Source organism: Vigna radiata, chromosome 3 (assembly GCF_000741045.1).
Source record: "Vigna radiata var. radiata cultivar VC1973A chromosome 3, Vradiata_ver6, whole genome shotgun sequence".
NCBI classification, from domain to species: domain Eukaryota; kingdom Viridiplantae; phylum Streptophyta; class Magnoliopsida; order Fabales; family Fabaceae; genus Vigna; species Vigna radiata.
This window is the reverse complement of record NC_028353.1, coordinates 1,728,065-1,750,282: the sequence shown is the minus strand read 5'-3', so window position 1 is coordinate 1,750,282 and position 22,218 is coordinate 1,728,065. Positions and strand designations below refer to the sequence as shown.

Below are 22,218 nucleotides of genomic sequence, written 5' to 3'. Positions count from 1 at the left end.
TTTTTGAAACAACAGTATATTGATTAAAAATAATGTCACCCACAAGTAAATTTTAACGTAAAATATACTCTTTTAACATATTTTATCATATTTTGATAATTAAAACATGATATATTATATTTTAGTATGATTTAACGTACATAGTATACTTAACATTGGTAAAAATTGTATAATTTATTTTGAAAAAGTTCAAAGTTAAAAAATAAAATTAATTGGTTTTTAATAAATAAAATAATTTATCCTATTTATAAGTAATAATAATAACAATTTTATCATAATAAAAAAATAATAATCTGATAGTATAATATAGCCACGAATTTTTATGCATTTAATGTCACAATTAAAAATGATTAAATCAACGTTTTATAAAAATAATTAAATTTATAATTTTTAAGACAATATAATTTGATTAAATAAATATATTATTGAAATCAACACGTATTTTCATTAATAAAATAATATCGAGACAATTTATTAGGTTCACAAATATCATAATTTTTACTTGATCCAAAAAATATCATACTATAATCAATGATTTTCTAACATGACAAAGATATTACATCAATTTATTTGAATAAAGGACAGGAGTGGATTCTAAAATGTTAAAAATATTAAAACTCATCAAATAGAAATACAGAATATCAATTATTTGTACGTGTTAATGGCCATTTTTTGTACGTGTTAATATCAAAAAATTATTAAAAAAGAACTCATTCTAGTAATTCATTATAAATCTTAAAAAAGTTAATGATAGAAAATTATTTTTGTGGTGATAATTGTAATTGGGAAAACTAGTTGTTCCCTTAAAGTCTGATAAATAACTATTTTGTTGAATGTTCATGTTAACACTTAATCAATTTCGATGATTTTAGTCATTAAAATAATTGTTTTTGAAACCTCTTCTCATGTTGTCATTCATTTAATTGGTTTTTATCAACCCTTAAAACATCTTTGTACTATGTTTCTCATACCCTTTAAATGAGTTTTCTTTACTTGAATCTCATCAAAGAAAATAAAATACATTATGGATTTTTGTTTATATGACTTACCAAGTTTAAATCGTCAAAGATCATCAGAGTTATCTTAGGTTTACATAAAACCAAATTAATAAATCTTCATGTTAAGACAAATCAAATTAATAAATATGAATTGTATTTTATAATCTATTTTATTTATGAAAAATATAAGAAAAAAATGAAATATAATTTTTAGTTATAAAATTATGCGATTTATTTAAAATCAGGAGGGAAATTTAAAACTATAATTACAGTAATAAAAAACATAAAATCTGATTTAAAGAAAAAGGTAAAACAATGATTTGATTCCTAGATACTTAATTTTTATATTTAATTCAGACAAGAATTTAATAAAAGAAATGGAAGGGTGAAACACAGAATATGGCGCGAACTCTCCCGCTCCGAGCCTTTGTTTTATGTTACATCTCAAAGCCTCCACTGTGTCTGTTTCCGCCAAGATCCCTCGCTTCTCACAGTTTACACCATGCAACACTTTCACACAAGATCTTCCAATGCCTCTTCCCAATCCAAGTTCGGCAAGAAACGCGGTAGCTACAACTGCGGCCGCTGCGGTCTCCCTAAGAAGGGCCATATCTGCACCATCAGTACTCCGGCCACCTCCACTTCTGCCACTCCTTCCCATTCTTCTCTCTCTGTGGTGGCATCTGCTCCTTCCTCCTTCTCCGCCGCTGGCTGCCCTCCTCTCCATCCGCGTCGTGCTCTGTCATTCGATGACGAAGAATCTGACGGCCTTGATCCATTGGAGTCTACGGCCGTGTGGCCCCATGGGGATGATCTGGATTCGTCTGGGTTGCCGGGGAATGTCCTTTGGAACGTGTTTAAGAGGCTCCCGCCCTCTGGGCTCTTAACGGCGGCGAAAGTGTCCAGAGGCTGGAGGGATATGACGAAAAGATTGTGGAAGGCGGCTGAGGAGTTAAGACTCAGGGTTCCGGCGAGTGTCCAGGTGGGTTTCGTGGCGTCGATGTTGCAGAAGTGTCCGGGGATTGTGAGTCTCTCTATTGTAATGGAAAGGTCGGGTTCTTTTATTTATTTTTTTAACTTATCCCAAATAATGAAAATCGAGCAGTATAATTTGAAATATCCATTCCTTTATGTCTGCACAGAGTTGCAAGATCTTTTGGAACCCATAAGATGTGATTTGATTAATGGGAAGAAAAAGTCAGTTCTGAATAACACCACACCATAAGTTGGACAACATACTCTAATTTGGACAACGATTTAATCATGATTCACAGGATACAAAATAGTTTGTGTTGAGTTGAGATTTTAACTGTATATTATATTCCTTGATCTTGCAGTGACTTGGATTCCACAATGCTGGCTTGCATTGCATTTTCGTGCCCCAATTTGATATTCTTGGAGATTTTGGTTTCTGATTCTGCAGTCAATCGAATCACCGGGTATAATACGTTTTTACTCTTTTATTTATATGTCCTTTGTTTTCATGATTTTTTTCCCAGCTTTTGAACACTAGATTTTGCATCTTAATGTAAAATCTTAAGTTGTGAACACGTGAGGCTTGGTTCAACAGATACAAAATTGTATATAACTTGAATTCTAGTTAGGGTTTGGAATCTCAGATTTTGAGGGCTTTTATTTAAGTTAACAATTGCACCTAATAATTGCAGATTTGTTATTATTAATGAATTGATTAGGTAAGTTTGTGTTTGCAAATCTTTAAGGTTCTTTTGTTATAGATTTTGGTTGATATGAGAGGAGTGACATTTAAAGAAATAATATAAAAAAATGAGCTTTACATATATTTGAGAAGGATGTTTGTACTAGTATTGAAATATGCAACATAACCAGAGGATGCTACTTTTTACTGATTAACTTTCTCTTTCCTGCAACTTTAACGATGCAGGACTGAGTTAGGTCGATTTGTTGCTGATAAAAAGAGCCTCAAAAGCCTTAAGATGGAAGGCTGTTGTAGCCTTGGAGGCTTCCTTCTTTGTTCTTCTAGTCTTTCTACCATTTGGCTGTCCGATCTGTACTCTCATTCTAAGATGGTAATATTACTTTTCTATCTTCTTTTAATTCTGTTCGATTTGTTAAATTTCTGAATTTGATATATCCCTTTGATCTTAGCCTCGGAGTGAACTCTGGTTACTAATAGATGCTCTGAATTGGTAGGTTTTTAATTGTCCTCACTTGAGGGAGATTTCATTGAAGTTTTCTCATCGAGAAAATGACAGTACTGATCTTGCAACCATGGTTGAAGGTTTGGGAAGAAGTTGCCCCAGGTTGCAAAACATACGTATATATTCAATGCAGCTTTCACATACTGCAGTGCTCGCTCTTACTGCTGCTCAGCTAAGGTTTGTTTAAGTCTAGGATTGCTGGCCTCCTTTTTGAACTGTGCAAGGGGATTTAAGCTTTACCATAATCCATATAGCGGTCAATGCTAATGTCACCTTAAGTTTGTACTAGACATGCATAAAATAACATAGGTTTATTTCATTTTGTAGTTGTTGACACGAATTTTGCATTATAAACATATATAATCAGTATTTTTTTATGAAATATACATTTTTGTTTTCCTAACAGTTTCTAAAATAAGCAACCACTATTTATAGGAGCAATTGCCATACTCATTTATTTTTTGTTTTGTTATATTCGATGAATCACTAGCACTTTAACCTGTTTTATATGTATGCACTCAATGTGTCCGATATTAAGAACTTTGGATATTTCACTGATACATATTTGTTACGTATCTCGCATCGCTTAAAGAAAAGTATGAAAATCTAGTTGCTAGCTACATGCAAGGTATAGAAACATGTATAGTATGAAAACATTGAAGCACTAGTCTCCAATAATTCAAAAACAGTAACTCCCCTCAAGAAAGGAATGAACATGGTACTATTCCTATTCGTAGAGAATAGGAAGTAATTTATGATGACAGTGATTTGTAATTTTTATTTTTTTCTCAGTCATGTACTAATGTCTAAAATGCTTTTAATTTGAATTTGCAAAATGAGAATTATGTATTTTTTTAAGTGTTTTATAAATTCTTTATACGTATTAAAAGACATCGTATGGAAATTAATATGCTATACTTTTTTACAGTAATCATACTGCATATCAAACATGTATGATATTGATAGATGTATGGTATCTATGTGTCATAGGTTATATTTGAATGGCTGTTGCAATATTTGCCCTGATAGTTTTTTTGCTTCTGTTAATTAGGGGGCTCCGAATGCTTTCACTTGTTTCTGGATCTGATGTTACTGATGCATCTGTTGCTGCCATTGCCTCAAGCTATCCAAATCTGGAATTGCTTGATCTCAGTGGGTATGTGTGATTCCATTCTGGTTTCCTTCAATGTCCTGAAAATATGCGTATGTCTTAGAAAATGGAAAAGATTAAAGGTCTGTTGCAACTGGATACAGTACATTTTATATAGAAGTGGAAAATCCAGAACATTACCTCATGCTTTATTAGTGGATGAGTGACCAAAATAGATTCTCCTCAGCCAACCGCAGTCTTTGGTCTAATGCAGCGGTTTTTCTAAAAGTCTACAACCACTGGTCAATTAGTTGTTATATTGGTTATTGTCAATGGAGAATGATTAATGTTACGATATAAAGTAGTCTTTAGATTGATCAATTTAAGTTAATTTACATAGAAGTGGCCAATGTTGTTGGATATTGAATATCTGACTGCGTTGCCTGTTCAAGAAGTTTGTTTTAACGGTTTTTGTTTATATAACAGATCCAGCGTAAGTGACAGTGGCATTAGCATGATTTGCAATGTGTTCTCTGAAACATTGACACGACTCCTTCTAGCTCTTTGCCCTAATGTGACTTCAAGTAATCACTGTTTTATACTCAACTGGTTTACTAACTTTAATTTGGTTTATTTCTACTTTAACTGATTTATCTTACATTTCAGGTGGCATTCAGTTTGCTACTGCCCAATTGCCACATCTTGAAATTATGGACTGTGGCATGACAATATGTGAACCAGATTCTGGCAATCCAATTGCCGATGAAAATAACCACAAACTACAGAAGATGCCTATTATTACTAATCTACACCTTACAAACCAAAAGCTAATCATCAAACACAGCTGTTTAAAGAAACTTAGTTTATGGGGATGTTCGGGCTTGGATGTAAGTTTTATTTGACTGAGCAAGTTTATTGAGCATGTTAGTTTCTCACGCTTCTAATATTTGGAGTCTCTTTTTTTGAATTAATATACAGGCCTTATATTTAAACTGCACTCAGCTCAAGGATCTGAATCTAAATTCTTGTAGAAATTTGCACCCAGGTAGTATTTTCACACCCGTTCTATGGTCATTATCAGCTGAAGAATTGATGCTACATTAAGGATTTCCTTAAATAGTTGTTTCATCCTTTTTCACCATTTTTTTACAGAGAGACTGTTGCTTCAGTGCCCTAGTTTAGAAAATGTGCATGCGTCTGGTTGTCAGGACATGCTAGTTGGGGCTATCCAAAGTCAGGTATCGAAACAGTTCAGATATTTTCTTCCTATTTTTATAGTTCTATAGGCCTTTTAAGATGGAAGCTTCAGTTGTCAGTAAATGTGAAGAAATAAATTCTCTTAGTTAATGAACATAACATGTTTACCTGGGTTTCTGGAATTCTTCATGTTCTAACCCAAAGGTACCTTTGCATTCGTGGTTGTGATTTGTTTGCAGGTTTGCAATGCTTTTACTGATTTGGAAAACAACTCACCTTGTAAGCGATTACCTGATGGCTCCAAAAGGGTTCGGGTCCCTCATCTAGTCAATACTGAGGTAAAGCTAAAAGAAATAGCAGATCATGTTTTACAATAATTTGGTGTCATTTGTTATTCTGCTAAATAGACGAATTTTAAGAATGAGATAGTAGTAACTAGGAAGACCGTGGCCAGTGGCTTTTTGTCACGTTCCGAAAAGTCATATGTTTCTTTTCGTTCCATATTATGGAATCGGGATTCAAACTTGCTTGGATTCTTTAACTTGTTACTTGTGCTAGGATGATTTTATTTTGGATCCAAACACCTCAGCTTAGTGTTCATTTTTCTGACATAATTTACACTATTTTTTTAAAATGTGCAGTCGCTCAATGAAGAAACGAAAAGAAGTAGAAAGAAGAGACGACTTTGTAACGTGCTCCTGGATTGAGAAGACATGATAGATGAATCAAATTGAATCTCAGATAGCTGTTAACGCCTTGCATGTTATTTAAACTCTACTAGGCACAAAACAGTTCGGATTTGGTTCTCGATTTGCCCCTATGATAAAATAGAATGCGATAACTTTCTTTTTACACAAGCTGTTATCGCTTAGCATTATGATTAGTCTCCTCAAGTCTGTCATTCTGTTCCATGGATTTTTTCAAATAAAATTACCCACAAATTTATTGGTCTGGAGCTGCTGCCAATATAGTCCTTTTAATTGGTTTGAATTTAATTTCCTTTTTATTCCTTCTCAAATGAGCTCATTTACACCTTAAACTTTGATAAATATTAACAGTCAGAATAATTTAGACTTAAATAAATCGTCAAGTCTTTTTTTATTCTCTAGTTCTTCACATTTAGTTCCTATACTTTTTGCTGTCCACTCAGTGTTTTTGTTTTATTTTGGTTTCTATTGTAGGAACTGAAAAACAAAGATAAGTATTTTTACAAAAACTTAAATAAAATAACAAGAACCAAAGTATTTTTTTAGAAGAATTGAAAGTTGAGTATTTCGGGAACTAAAAATATATTTGAGTGTAATTTTTATCTTTATTATATAAGGTTGCTTTTCTATGTTCGTTTTAATTTTTTATAATTATTTTATTTAGTTTGTAAAAATTTGTAATACTTCAGTTCCTTGTTATTCTAAAGTATACTAGACTCGTTTCAAAGTTTTTGTTGAGATTAAAATGAGGTTATTTTTTAAAGAGAAGTAAAAAAGTTTTAAAAGAAGCAAATGAATTGTTTTGATATTATAAAAGAAAAAAAAATAATTTGACTAATATATGTACTAGCTAAAGTAGAAAAACCCAAAATAATAATACAAAGTAAAAAAGCGAAAAATGAAAAACGCCGTTGCCGGGGATCGAACCCGGGTCGTCCGCGTGACAGGCGGAAATACTTACCACTATACTACAACGACTTGATGAATAATGATTCAAACTAAAAGTAATTATTTTATGATTAAGAACTCATATAATACCATGACGGAATGTCATCGTATACAGTTGAAGGCTTTTGAAATCCAGGTAAATGGAAGCAACTTTCTCTTCAACGACCGGAAGAGGGTACTGGAATAAGGTTTGTGCTGATGCAGGTATGCTTCTATGTAATCCTTATATGGTTCTGATTTCGCAACCGAAATTTTGCATCACTTTCCCTCCTCGTTTTATTCTATCCGCGCACTACTTCAATCTTCCTTCTTATTTTGCTTCTCGCAGAACCTTTGCTCCTGAGAGTAGTGGAGAATCGCGACCGGAATCCGTCTTCACTGTCCATCGCGCGTTCTAGCAAGTTTGTGCAGCTGTCACTTCGAAGGAGGAAGAGTTCTCTCTTTAAGGTTCAGAATTCAGTTTTGTATAAGCCTCAAATATACCACCAAAACGATTTGCAAATGAGAATTGATTTTTTAAATCAAATTTTCATGTCATTTCAACGTAATACGTTTGTTTGTAAGAGATTTCAAACGCACATAAGTTTTCATTAGAGTGTTGGCTCTGCATGCCTTTTTAATATGTTTGGTACCGTTATTTGCTCTGCCAGGTTTTATCAGCTGAAAAGGATCAAATTCATGTTGTAGAAGGAAGGTATAACGTGTTTCGTGTTGTATACTTTGACGTGTTTTTAATCTTCATATGTACTTTTTTCTTTCATCCACTTGCAAATATAACATGAATATATGATATAGATGTCAAGCTCATTTGTGGGTTCTGGTGCACGGATATTTGCATTCATGAGCAAATTTTGGTAATCATTCAAGGGAAATGTCGGAACTCAGCATAGAATTCAACTCCCGTGATATTTACTAATTCAATGATCCACATTGATTCTGTGTCATCATTTTCTTGTTAAAGTTATTCAGAAGCAGTCTTAGCTGCTAGCATTGAAACGTAGTCTTAGCTATTGATAGTTTTCAGTCATTGATAGTAAAGCAGACTCAACTGCTAACAAAACTCCTCCTAACTGCTGATTAAAACTCCTCCTAACTACCCTAATCACTTCTTACTAACTTCTATGTTTTTTCCTAACGTAAACCTTCCGGGTTCTATCAGATACATGGTTTCTGTTAGTACTGTATTCAGTTTGATATTGTTTTTGTTATAGGGGTTTTCTTTTTATCTGCGGTTCTTTTCAGCCCTGTCTGTTTTCATTCTCTATATTAAGATAATCCTTGCCCTCCTTTGTACATTTTATCAATACAAAGGTTACCTTTTTGTTCACTGCTCATCTCATATTTTGATGACATTCTTCTTTCTCAAAATGACATCTTTGAGATCATCTTTATCACTCATATTCTTGATAAACACATGAAAGATCTTAGTTTTGTGGTTTTTCCTTGGATTGGAAGTTTCCCATAACAGAACTGGAATTCATATTTATTGGTGCAAGTATGACTAGAAATTCTCATTGATACAGGCTTCTTGGTGCTAAACCTGTGAGCTCCCAAATCTACTATTGCTACATCAAGCTTCTGGTAGTGCTCTCCTTGATTCATCTCATTATCGTTATATGATTGGTAGATTGTTTTACCTTTCCACCACTTGATCTGACATATCCTATGTAGTGCAACATCTAAGTCATTTCATCGACTCCCCCATTTCTTCTGATCAACAAGCAGCTATCAGTATCTCAAGAATGATTCTGGTTTAGGTATATATATTTCTCTAAGAAAATCATACTCAGCTCAAGGGTTTTAGTGATTCTGACTGGTATGAGTGCCATGACACTTGTCAATCTGTGATTCTTTTTACGGTGTAAGACCATCCCTCATTTCATGGAGGCTCAAGAAACAGTTTCTCTTAGTTCCTCTGGCTACCGTAGCATGTAAATTTTTAGTGGCCGATGTATTTGCTTGAGGATTTTAAAATCCATCTTGACAGACCTGCTTTCTTTTATTACGAGAGTCATTTGCTCTCCATATCACCGTCAATCTCATTTTTTATGAAAGAACAAAGCAGATTGGAATTGATTGTCATTGTTTTTGGAAAGGTCAACTTGGGTTTACTCAACTCCTACCAGTTTCATCATATCTTCAGTTAACTGGTGTCCACGAAAAGGCTTTGTTACCCGCTGATTTAGTTCATTTCACTCAAAGCTGGGAATGTCAAACATCTATTCCCAGGTTGTGGGGGGATCTTAGCTAAAGTTAGTTTTCAATCATTGATAGTAAAACATGATTAGTTAGTTTTTTCACTGTTAGTTCTCAATTATTGATAGTAAAACATAATCAATTTGTTAGTCTTTCTCATTCTGTATTTTAGCTTTGATATAAATAAATGAACTTTCTGTCTTCTGTATAGCAGTTTTTGCTGATCAATAATAACAGTTGTTTATTCAAGCTCTCTATTATGTTCTCTTGTATATTCATCAAGCTTATTGAGCTTGAATTACAATATACAGAGCAGTTGATTTCTCAGGAATAAAAGCTATGGTGAAACCCTAAAAAGCAGTACACGAAGATTGTCTGAATTGAGTTTATTTTGTTTCTTCTGGTTCTTGTACTATGCAGCTGTGTTGATGAGTTATATGATGCATTAGTTGCACGTCTTCTGCCTTTGGTGTTACTGTCATCAAATCCTAATCACAAGTAAGTTATTGTTTGTGGAGTTACAAAAACAAAGGTTATTCTGAGTAATAATGCAATTATATAGAATGTAATTTTCCTTGCAGAATGATGTATATCCTCTACCGTGTGGTATAGGGCCATTAAATGTGTGGTGTCCTATGTGTTAAACACATTGTGTCGCATCCTATGTGCTAATTACATTGATGGTTGTTGTGTATTATCAGTACTATCCACTGCATGATTTTGAAGTATTATGTGACTGTCATAGCTATACTGTCATTTATACCTTAAACTTTAACCACTGAATCACCAAATTCTGTCGTGAAAGCCTTTGTTGGGTTGTGCAAACTGCTATATTACTTATCTGCTTGCGATTCTTTATGTTATCTTCCATTAAATATGTGTTTCCTACTATCAAATATTTGACAATTTATTTATTATATCAAATCTAGTTAAGTGGTTACAGCTCCTTCCTTTACACCTTTTTTTTTTGGGGTTGCGGGGGTGGGAGTGGCGAGGTTAGTGAAGTAGAAGATATAATCAAGCATCAACTAATTATACTGTCCTTTTGTGTCCTCATATTTTATTCATGTTAGTCACACCTTCTGTGATACTTGCATAGGCTTTTAGTTGGCCTGGCTGGTCCTCCAGGTGCTGGAAAGAGCACTCTGGCACACGAAGTAGCCAGACGCATAAACAAAATTTGGCTAGAGAAAGCTTCTTCCTTTGACTCTAAGGTGCAACCTCCAGATATTGCGATTGTCTTTCCCATGGATGGCTTTCATCTTTATCGTTCAGAACTAGATGCAATGGAGGTAAGTGTCCTGCTGCTCAACATTTTTTGTTGCTATCCATATGAAATTTTATACCAGATTCATTTCATTGATCTTAGTGATGATCTAGAGTTGACTAGTTAGGGTACAATCAAATCAGTTGAACTTTAAAGTGCAATAAGTGGGTTATCTGTTGTCATTTTCCATTTGACAAAGTATTCAAAAGGTTGGGATAGGCACATGCTATGTATTTTTTTTTATTGATCTCTTTCCTTTGAAATTGAATTGATGCTACTTTCACATTATTGGAAGATTAGACCATAAACTATCACCTTTCCAAACAAATAGAAATAGAAGTTCTAGAGTGAACTACATTTAGTAAACTGTATAAATACCTGTGAAATGAGATCCTTATTTACTGTTGATAGCATGAGGAATCATAATTCTGACATTCTGAGTGATTGTTTTGATAATAGAATCCCGAGGAAGCACATGCCAGAAGGGGAGGTATGGTACTTTTTTTTTATTATTCATTAATTCCAGAAGTTCTATTTCATCAGAAAATCATTGATCTTTCAATTGGTATATCAGCTCCCTGGACATTCAATCCATTGCGGTTACTCACATGTCTCAAGAATCTAAGAATTGATGTAAGATTTATTATTATTTAGTCTTAAGATTCAGTGGTGTTATTATCAGCAGGATTGGAAACATTAGAATTGGTTCATGGCCATAAACTTTTTCTAGCTCAAATTATGCGGATTATCTCTATGGGCGAATTCTGTGGGAAAACTGGGATACACAGAAAGAACAGTTAGCATCTATGGATTGACATGGTGGAATTCTTATCTCGTTTGTTCTTTTGCATTTTGGTGAAACAAAATCTTCAGGGATCAGTTTATGTACCATCGTTTGACCATGGTGTTGGGGACCCAGTGGAAGATGATATCTTTGTGAACCTTCAGTGAGTATTTCAACATTAAAATGCAGACATTTTAATAATTTGACACATTATAATTATATATTGAACAAGAGCAAATGATGAAAGATAAATATTTAAAGCTAACACCTTGAGAGAAATTGTCGTCATTAATGAGGCTAGAAGATAAAGTTTGACAGGGAATAATCAGATTCTCCACCGGATGATATGATTGTGTCTATGTTTGAATTGGTTACGAAATCCATTGTCTTTAAAACTCTTGCCAAGATACAGTAAATATTTTTTAAACAAAAAATCCGGGTATCACAATGAAAACTTAAATGTTCGAGAATTTTCTGTTGAGTAATGTACCAAATATAATTCAACTTTATGGTAATTTAGTACATGTATAACAATTCTGACACATTAAGCCCCGAGCAGACATTGGTTTCAATAGTTTGGTTGTTCGTTATATTATCGATATGACGAACAATGCTAAAGTGAGGTTTTTCTGTAAGGCAATAATATCTCGTATTGCGAGGTTTTTCTGTAAGACTTGTATTTTTATTTATTTGTTTATCCCCGAATCCCCAATTAGCTGTCTTTTCACACATCAGGGTTATTGATTTAAAAGTTGTTGCTACTTGCTACATGTCTGCTTATTTTGGATATGTTGATATATACTGCATGAATATATTTTATTATATTTTTCATTTGTTTAGGCACAAGGTTGTTATTGTAGAAGGTAACTATTTACTCTTGGAAGATGGGGTATGGAAGGAGATATCATCTTTGTTTGACGAAAAATGGCAAGTATTGATTTCACCCAGGCACATATGTCTTCATATACTTCCTGTTGATCTTTTTAGTTTTGAAATTGTACGTTAAGTTGATAAAAATTCAGCCGAGTCAGTGACACTGCTTAAAAGTTCTTCTTGTGAAAGAGAATTGTATGTTACGGAACCACATATTTCAGCCGATCATTAATTGTGCTTGTCTCGTGCATGTAATTATTATTTCTAGCTAGATCTTTGGTTTCCGAAGCCCATGAAGATACAGATGCCTTGGGATAGAAATAAACGCATTGATTCACTTCGAGGCTCATATCTCAATTATTTCTTCTATAAATCCCATATTTAGCTATGAGAGTGTATTCATCTGATAAAAAACTGTATTATTATACACTTTTGTCGTTTTGGTTGCATTTTTCTCATTATGCAGTTCAGTATGTATTATTTAAGAAATACATGCACATGTGTCTTTAGACCTGTACTGAAAGCAAAGAATGTATAGCTTTGTTTGGAATCTAATGTATTCTGACATAGCATAGTATGATTGTTTTGGCATGACTATTTGCCTTTCTAGTTGCACCATTTGTTGAAATCGTTCACTAAAATCTCAAACTAGCGAATTCTAGTCTCTGTCACTGGTTTATGTTCATTTTTCTGCATTTTTGTTTCATATATACATAACCTGTGAGACTGGAGGTGGTGATTTATGTTGTAGAATGACAGTTGGGAAATTTCAAGATCTGTAGAAAATGGCTTTACATGAATCAACAAAGATTCAACCTAATCTGATAGCGATTTCTGCTTTTGAACTTAAGAGAATTGTCAAGGGTATCCTTTTTTGTAATTTGTTCGTTCCTATCCTTTTCTAGGTTTATTGATATTGACATTGACAAAGCTATGCAGCGAGTTTTAAAGAGGCATATTTCAACTGGTATTTACCATGTACTTTTCCCCAATGTGTATCAGTTTCTTCCCTAAGGAAGACATTTGAATTTACTTGTGATTTGTGTCTCCTTCTCCATCTATAGGCAAACCTCCAGACATTGCTAAACAACGGGTAAACTACTCATCTTGTAACTTATGTTATGATATTAGTTATTCTGATTATCTGCCCAGTTGCGTGTTGACTGTATATATGTGATCTATTTTGTTGGCACTGAGTGATACACTTGCATGCATCACTATATCTCATGATGCAGATAGAGAACAACGACAGGTTCAATGCAGAACTTATAATGAAGTCTAAGAAAAATGCTGATATAGTTATCAAGTCAGTTGATTTCTGAGGAATCTGTTTGCGCCAAGTCAATCCTGAGGAGACTATTATAACCTCAGAAGGGATGTCTTTAATAAAATAATTTATTTTTGTGACTTTTCAGAGTCAAACAAACTGATTTTTTTTTAATTATTATTATACAACAAATTTTAGTACATTTTTAGTTTTCTTTCCTCAGCTTTACTAAAATTATATCGTTAACTGTTCCTAAAAATTATCCCAAGCTTACCTGACATATTTTGGCAGTGGGTCCAAGTATCTAGACATGACATGAAAACCACTGCTGGCTCTGATTTTGGGTGTGTCGGGGGATCCCAACTCACTGCTCTCGTTTTCTGTCCTTTCAACTAAAAATATAACCTGTCAAAGAAAAAATGAAAATAAATAAAATTTGAGAAAGAATGTTAACTTTGTTTATGAATGTATATATGGTTCCCTGCATGTATGGTTTACCATGGATCTGCCTTTACTGCTACTCCATTCTTATTACTACTATACATTGATTTGGTTGGCACTACCAGAGGCCACGACAATGCTCATTTATATACACCCTATTGTAACAGTGAACACTTTAGCTTGTAAACATATATTTAAAGATAAAACACATACTGTGAGAGGGGAGTTTTCGAAATTATTTATAGATAAACCACCTCCTCCATCAATTTTGTATATAGTGTGACTGATGATAATAATGAGTTTAGATGAAGTTGAAAATTCTGTGACTAGTGATAAGGCGAGAAATAAATAAATATGTTTTGTAGAAATCCAACTGTTATATGTAAAAAATAAAGGGGAGAAACTAAGACACACTAGCTGGTATCAAAGAAGCGTATGCAAAAGTTTAAAGACATTGGTTCATCAATAAACTGCATTTTGGTATTAAGCAAGCTTATCATTTAACCTTGTATGGTTGAAGAGCTTTCAAAGATATGATTGATGTTATCAATTCTTATGAGCCTACCTTTCTAGCTCTTTATGACATTGAAAATTCACTCCTTAATATGGAGATGAATAACATTGACAAAGTTGTTGAAAGATAACAAATTGTAATAGAATAAATATGGTTGTTCTATTTTGTCAAACACATGGATTGATAAAAAGCAACGACGTTTGATAACTTTTTCCCTGAGAGCTTCTATAGAGACAATATTTTTAAAGTTTGTTCTTGACTCTAAATTTTTGAAGATAGGAGAAAAATTATTTGAGATGTCTGATTTATGGAGTAGATAGAGAAAGAAAATGTCACTCAAGTTAAATATGACATGTAACAAAGCAATTATATGTTGGGTAGGGTAGCAATTATATATATATGAAGCTAAGAAGAAAAACAAAGAACATAAATGCAAAATTGTATTTACAATAATTGATAATAAATAACCACCAACTTCAGTGTTCCTTGTTGCATATTTCTCGGATGGTAATTTTGTTGTTCATAACTTTATCTCCATGTACACTGTTTTTGTGATTATTACTCCAATTATTTAATGAGAAATTGTAATATCTACATACATTATTTCTCTTATACATTAAATACATAATGCTTATATAAAATTCAATGCATTCATTTGTTTTGAGAATAAGGGTTATACTAAAATCTATCCCAATACAAGTCCTTGGAAAACAATTAATACCTACATCTCATCATGTTCAGGATAACGTTAACACTGATAGAAAAAGGACACTCCAATCTCTATACCCTAAAAAAATATATTCTAATCCGTATAGATTTCGTTAACAAAATTTAACATCAGATCTAATTGCAGTGATTGAACTGCTGAAAGCAACTTGGCTCTGATCCGCAGCACAACCTATCCAGTGTTACGGTGGAGACCACTCGACAATGTTAGTTTCCAAACCATATGTGATAGTAATTACTTGTCATCATCGCTTTCTTGCATTTGCATGTTAGTTTCATCAATCACCACAAAAAAAAAGGACAACAAATAAATGGAAAATTCGAAACCACCAACCAGATTACCAACTTGTAAGTCAACAGTTAAATTAAGATCTCATAAGATCCAAGCACATGCAGACATGGAATATTTTTAAAACAAATTGCAGACATATGCTTATGATAATTTCACTGAAACTGAAACCAACAATTTGACATATTAAAGAGGCACCTACTTATTTGGTGACATTGACTTAATATACAACTTATAATGTAAGATGACACTTTATAACTGAGCCATGTTTCAGAAAAAAAGATGCGTATTCAAGTCAATCATGGAGTCCTATTAAATGCTGTCTGTTTAATAAATTTCAGCTTCATTGGTTACAATTCAAATCTATGTGCGAGGATAGAAAATTTCAGTACCTTACATTTAAGACGCGCAGAAAATAAATCATAAGAAACAATTTGTGATTTTCAATCACTTTCAGTGAAAACATTTATCTAAATTCTCTTACTTTGATATATTGAACTAGCCGTAATTTTTTTTTTAATTAAGGATACATAAAGAGATTTACGATTGTATTATCAATAGAATAATAATCATAATTTTTAAATTCAAAATCCCCAGCACTAGATATTATACCAAATCATCTAAGAAAAAAAGCACCAACAAGTTAAATTCCATTTGTAAATGCGAGGAAAAGTTAAACGAGGGATGATTTACGAGTATTGATGTTTTTCCCATCTCGTCATCTATAAAATTAATAAGTTTTGACCAAGAAAGCATTCTCTCTCTCTCTCTATATATATATATATATGGAAAATTAGACAGCAATATCTTGAAGGAATATAATAATAAATTAAAGAAAGTATTTGAAATGGCATGCATAAATGCTCCATGCACACGCACATGTTGTTGTTTCCCATCCACCATGTTCAGGGAACATTTCCAGTACTATCTATTGGGGTCTTGATGATCAAAACAAAAACTAACGTAAATGCAATAAATACAGTTTTGTTATTATGTGAAAAATGATTAATAGCAAGGAATCTCATAATGATAAGGGAAAACTTTACAAGACAATTTTAAATGTAAAGCATGATAATATGTCGCTACAACTACAACAGACAAACACATCTTAAAATTATTATTAAGCAAGCACTCACACAACACAAGCAGAGATATATAAGAAAGCCAAGTCTAACAACAACATAATTGAGAGTCATTATGTTTCTGTTCATGATTAGTACTTAATTAGACATGCATCCATCTGATTGTTTTGTTTGAAATATCATATAACAAACCATAATGATACACAAATTAACTATAATTCAACACCCTGCAATGTCCATCCCTGTCTGCTGCTGCTGCTTATCCTTACTTTAGTCACTAACCCAACTGGGCACCACAATTACAAAGGATGGACCAGGTCATCAATGTCCCACTAGTCTAGCTCCTGTTCTTGCTTTTTGCCATGGCTCTTGGTGCTGATATAATCAAATTCAAACAACCTTTTTCAGAATCTCTATCTAATATAAATTACTTAAACACTTTCATCACTTTTACTTACCAAGACCAAGACCAATAGCCTCCTTTCCTTTCATGATGCGTAAACGCTTGCATGATTCAACAAACATCCTGGTTGACATGAACAAAAATCCATGTTATTCCTTAGCCTGTGCTGTGCATATGTTCAACCACGCTTTTATTTATTATATTTCTAAGATTTTATACCAAAATGGCTTCATTATCATCAAAGTACACATTCAATAGATGCATAATTAATGAGGATATTAATTATTCTGATGCATGTAAATTAGTTTGCTGTATAGAGTCTTCTTAAATTTAGAGTTACTATACAAAGTTCAATTATGGTGGTCAAGTTGATTTGGAGGGACATCGAGCAGAGGTGAAAGACTTACTCCCATGGGACATCACCGACAAGCATCCAGTCACCATCCTTGTCCTCATAGGTTGGGACATAATCAGAGCTGTTCAAAAGATCCATCAGTTTGCTCTCATTCATGAAATCCTTCATTCCTTGGGATTCACAATTCCCTGCCATTGCATACATCGTGCACCATTAATTCATAATCATTACAAACCCTAATCATCAACCAAAGCTTCTAAGTGTTACATGCATGCAACAAAAATTTAAAAGGGAGGGTGATAGAAGTTATAGGTTTAATTTTTCACTATAAAACGTTAGTTTGAAAGATTTGAAAAGAAGGGTGAAAGAAGTTAAGGTTGAAGTTCTATACCAACAAAACTAACAACTATTGTCATAAAAAAAAAACATGCATGCAAAATCTTGATTTCACTTTTAAACTGGTGGTTGGTTTTGGGAAAATGAATTACCAATGGTGAAGGAGCTGAACATTTTGCCTAAAGAATCAGAGAGCTCGCGGTAACTCTTATACATCTTCAAGTCCACTTTGCGGAGATAAGGAGCTCCATCCATGCTAACTTTCACAAAGCTTGCATTAGGGCTGCTATTCTTCTCACTCTCTTCTCCAATACTCTTTTGCACAGCTAACATATTCTTCCGGAAGGACCGCACAGGTGGCCAACCCACCACCTGTGCCCTATGCATTTCATTTCAATTCATCACTTTGTTATCATCAATACAATACAACACAACGCATCATCAAAACGTGTGGTTAATTATTATATAGCCAAATTATTAAGTAAATCAAATTCTACAGTTTCAGGTTTCTTTGAAGATTTAGTTCATGTATGTAAGCAGATTAGAAAAAATAGAGTTGGTGATGAAACTGATAGGCTGAGAGCCATATGACTTTGCATGAAAAGTAGATCAATTAAGCACGTAAGAATTTATGTTTCTGCTTTATTATACCATAATCCAACCCTCCTTTTATATTGTTTTTGAAGACGACTTAGCTATTTATATTTACTGGTGTAGTTTTACCTTTATTAACCCATACTGTGTTTTACATCGCTGCGTAAATGAATCGTCAGAAGAAGAAATGATGCCATGGCCGATGAGGACAAGAAAGGTGTAACTTTTTTTCTGGTGTACTACCTATCATCAAAACTTTCAGACATAATTGTAAATTATTGCACTTTTCTCCATAACTGGCTAGGCAAGTAGAACACGGTTTTGGCATGAACCCGTACGTGATTCCATATTTATGTTGTACGAGAGTTGAGAGCGTCTTATTTTTCCATTGCATATTAGTATAAAGGAAATAAAAATATATTTCTTTTGGAAAAAACTCACAAAAGTATATTTTTTAATCACTCTCTCACCCCCCCTCTCTCTATCACAAGTCTATGTTTCAGTCTCTTTCATTTCTTTATTCCACCCTCCACGATCTCATCTCTTCCCACCGTTTCTATCTTTTCCACATCAAGCGTCATACATATAAAAATTACTTACTTATTAGCCCTAGACCATATCATGAATTAGTATATGATACTATATATAAGACTTGTTTACAAGCTTATTAACTCCATCTCTCTCTCTCTCTCTGTGTATCATGAAAGGTATATTTAACTAGGTGGAAAATAGAAAAGAAATTAAATGGGGTGTTTGAGAATTTTGTAATGAAAAACTTACTTGGCTGGAGGCTTAGCAGGATCTGCAGGGAGAAGGGTGTTGTCCTTAGGCAAGGAGTTGTGTTTATGAGATGGATCTGATCCAGTGGTTGGTTCCTTGGATGAAAGATTAAGCATCAAATCTACAGTGGCAGTGTCATGGTGAGTTTGAGTCTGAGAGAAACCTCTCTTCCTAAGAAGTTCTTCAGTGGGTGAGGCAGCGTTTCCTCCAGGGAGTCCAAGCCTTAGCTCAGTTTCCTCAAAGCCCATGTTCTCCTTGTTGAGGCCAACCTCCATGAGTTTTCAGTCTCTTATATCAGTGTTTCTCTCTCTAAGCATTCAGTTATTTGTTTGGTATGTGGCAATAATAGTGAAAGATAGGAGGAGGTGGGGGTACTAATGTACTATGGTATAGGGGCAGGGGCAGGACAAGGGGACGTTTAAGGAGGGTAGCGTTTGGGCGTGGTGCCCATTAATACAAGGACGCATGGTGCGTCCTGTCTTTTTAATCGAAATTTTTTAGAGGGAATGGGTTTCTGACACGTGGAGGAATTTGTGAGCTGGACTTTTCTGTTCATGCTGCCCTTGCTGACGACAACCTGATGTTATCTTCCTATGATTGTTCAGTGGAAGAACCGGAAGTGGACACCCCATGTTGCTTGCTTACACACTTCATTTCTTTATTCATCCTAGGGTTTCGTCATTTCACACACACACTCACTCCCTTTACGCCTTTTTCATTCTAAATTATTCTTCTGCTTTTATTCCTGTTTCCCTTCTCAAATCATCTCTATTATCACATAACTATACCTTTTCTAATACTCTTCTTTGCATGCACACGCAACATCGATTATTCCATACACCACTAACTGTTCATCTTATGCTCCAAACCATAGTTTTTTAAACTCTACTTTTTCCCACTTTTATGTTTTTACAAATTCAACTTCTTTCATTCAATTCTTATGCCCTTTATTAAGCAAAGATCATCGTTAGAGGTGAACACCACTATTCATCTTTGGGTTTAGCCACCATTATTATTGTTGCTCTTAGATCGATAATCCACCTAGGATCGATAAAAAAGATTCCAAACTCAAGGAGTACTCGCTTCCCAAGTGGACTCTTACGTGGATGCATGCGTGAGAAAAAAGGACTTCTATTATATTTTACCATCGATAATCAAGGAATAGACACATACTAACTCCATATTAATCAAACTCCCTGTTCATTTTATGCAGTTAATTCACACAGTGTAATTAAGAATTTAAAACAATTGCACTGTACAAACTTATTCACTGTTTATCTAGAGTTGTCAATCTGAGTAGCCATAAATAGTTAAATCAACCTACATTACTGAAAATGACGATACTTCACCACTGGTAATTAAGCTGAACCCTTTCATTTCTGTCCATCAATATCCATAGCTCGGTAATTATCAAACTTAACCAGTTGGTTCTTTGTGAGGCAGGCATGCTGCCTATTAAGATAACCAATTGTTCAGTGGTAGAGAAACAAATAAAGCATACAAATAAATATCAATAAGAAAAATGAAAGACATGTTTGTGTGTGTGGTTGCATTCTCTTACATCAATTTACTAGCACTTAATACGATATGTGATGTACATAATTATTACAAATAAAAGTACTCAAGCGCACTTTATAGACGACAGACTAATTTTTTTGCTGGGATGTGCCCTTATGTATGTGCTAAAGGAGGTGAAAAAAAAAACATATATAAATGAAGGTATGCAATTATTTGACAGGAACAGTTAACTGTTTGTTGTTACTGTGTGCATACATAAAGATTTGAGGTTTGATAGGAGAGGTTTTACTTGAGAATTGCACGCACACATGGTGGCCACGTCCATGTTGCCCCAATTGTCTTCTCCTTTCAACATCTGGAATTGTCAAACTGGACAGTGAGAAAAGAAACTGAAAAGATTGTGTCGAAGATTATGTTAGAGAGCTTCTGATCGTGGTTGATATTCGAGTCAGGTTAAGTTTGAGACACCCAAATCTTGTTTTGGCAATGGCTTTTAATTTGTGGGATGACTGTGATCTTCATTCACGCAAGTTGAGGGACATCATTTCAAACCAAATCCATTTTGTTATTCAGAGTCTTCCAACTTATCAAGTAGAACCCATATATTAAAGTTCTTATAACTATAATTTCAAAATTTGTTTCTTCTTACAGAAACTTTTCTTTATTAGGTCAACCTAACATGTTACCATGAACTCTTTTTTAAACGTTACGAATTATATATATATGATACGATTTAGAATTTATGATATTTTATTTAAATATCCGTCTCTGCACCACACCTATATATAGGTTTAGTGTACTAAACATGCATGGTTTAATATTCGATCAATCAAAGAGTTTGAGCTTTTTTTAGGTTTCTCTCTTTCAAGTTTTCCTATATATATATATATTTTAAAAGTTCGAATGTTTGTATAGTTTGGAAATCATTATTGAATCTTTACAAACTTAAAAGACGGTTTAATCCGAAATCATGATAGGGAAACAAATTTAGAATTTAAAACATCAAAAAGCATGTTTCGGTTTGAGCGAAAGAAACTTACATAGATCAAACTCTGGGATGATATTTAAAAAAATTACATTTAAAACTTTAAAGTTATAATTGCTAAAAACTTAAAAAAAAAGGTTTTTTAAAAGGTGAGAATGAATACTAAAACAAGTTAATTGAGAATTCCTTAAAACGGTAGATGGAGAAGTGTAGTAATGTAGGAAAATGGGAGGTGATGGTCAAACATGTGAGGTTTGATGAAAATGGAAGAATATGAAATAGGAAATTGTAGAAGATGAATACCAAAAATGGTGTAAGAGGTGATTTGGGTATAGGGATAAGGGTGGGACCAATATATGTCACATAGTCATGTGGTAAGATTCATTGGAAAGAATTGTTAGGTCCCACGGAAGTGGCCATGTGGGTTTGTTGGCCTTATGTAGTCCTAGGTGTCAAACCCTATCCCATGTGCGCCGCTGTAGGGCACCCCACTCACTCTCTCTCTCTCTCTCTCTCCTTTACCTTTTAACCCTTCTGTTTATTCCTATATAGATTTTCTTATTTTACCATTTACAAATAAGAGACACAACAATATAGGGACAAGAGTAATGCTTCGTGTAAATCGGGAAAAAGTTGCACTATTATCAAACATTTCCCTCACAGTATAACTTCTTATCCTCTAAATTAT

At 33.7% G+C, this 22,218-nt stretch overlaps 3 protein-coding genes and 1 non-coding gene across 5 annotated transcripts; 2 read left to right on the top strand and 2 right to left on the bottom strand.

Annotated features, from left to right (window-relative positions):
- Nucleotides 1-1,391: 1,391 nt before the first annotated feature.
- Nucleotides 1,392-6,452, top strand: LOC106757350 (F-box/LRR-repeat protein 17). The gene is made up of 11 exons (XM_014640001.2): nt 1,392-2,048; nt 2,336-2,437; nt 2,902-3,046; nt 3,171-3,355; nt 4,230-4,334; nt 4,755-4,852; nt 4,935-5,155; nt 5,247-5,313; nt 5,421-5,506; nt 5,705-5,803; nt 6,107-6,452. Exons 1-11 carry the CDS (start codon nt 1,501-1,503, stop codon nt 6,170-6,172), a joined length of 1,722 nt encoding a protein of 573 aa, XP_014495487.1. The 5' UTR covers nt 1,392-1,500; the 3' UTR covers nt 6,173-6,452.
- Nucleotides 6,453-7,078: 626 nt separating this feature from the next.
- TRNAD-GUC lies at nt 7,079-7,150 on the bottom strand. The gene has a single exon. It is a non-coding gene; the product is annotated as a tRNA-Asp (tRNA).
- A 64-nt stretch (nt 7,151-7,214) lies between these two features.
- On the top strand, nt 7,215-13,724 carry LOC106757570 (putative uridine kinase C227.14). Of its 2 annotated transcripts, XM_014640253.2 has the most exons (12): nt 7,215-7,324; nt 7,449-7,567; nt 7,771-7,814; nt 9,737-9,814; nt 10,416-10,608; nt 11,043-11,073; nt 11,158-11,216; nt 11,457-11,530; nt 12,208-12,294; nt 13,146-13,207; nt 13,305-13,333; nt 13,476-13,724. In XM_014640253.2, exons 1-12 carry the CDS (start codon nt 7,261-7,263, stop codon nt 13,560-13,562), a joined length of 927 nt encoding a protein of 308 aa, XP_014495739.1. In that variant the 5' UTR covers nt 7,215-7,260; the 3' UTR covers nt 13,563-13,724. The 2 variants fall into 2 exon arrangements, with proteins under 2 accessions (XP_014495739.1, XP_022634824.1); XM_022779103.1 differs by lacking the exon at nt 12,208-12,294.
- A 2,842-nt stretch (nt 13,725-16,566) lies between these two features.
- LOC106757571 (auxin-induced protein AUX28-like) lies at nt 16,567-19,469 on the bottom strand. The gene is made up of 5 exons (XM_014640255.2): nt 19,028-19,469; nt 17,806-18,032; nt 17,370-17,505; nt 17,018-17,085; nt 16,567-16,934 (listed from the first exon to the last, which is right to left on the bottom strand). Exons 1-5 carry the CDS (start codon nt 19,300-19,302, stop codon nt 16,897-16,899), a joined length of 744 nt encoding a protein of 247 aa, XP_014495741.1. The 5' UTR covers nt 19,303-19,469; the 3' UTR covers nt 16,567-16,896.
- Between the last annotated feature and the right edge of the window lie 2,749 nt (nt 19,470-22,218).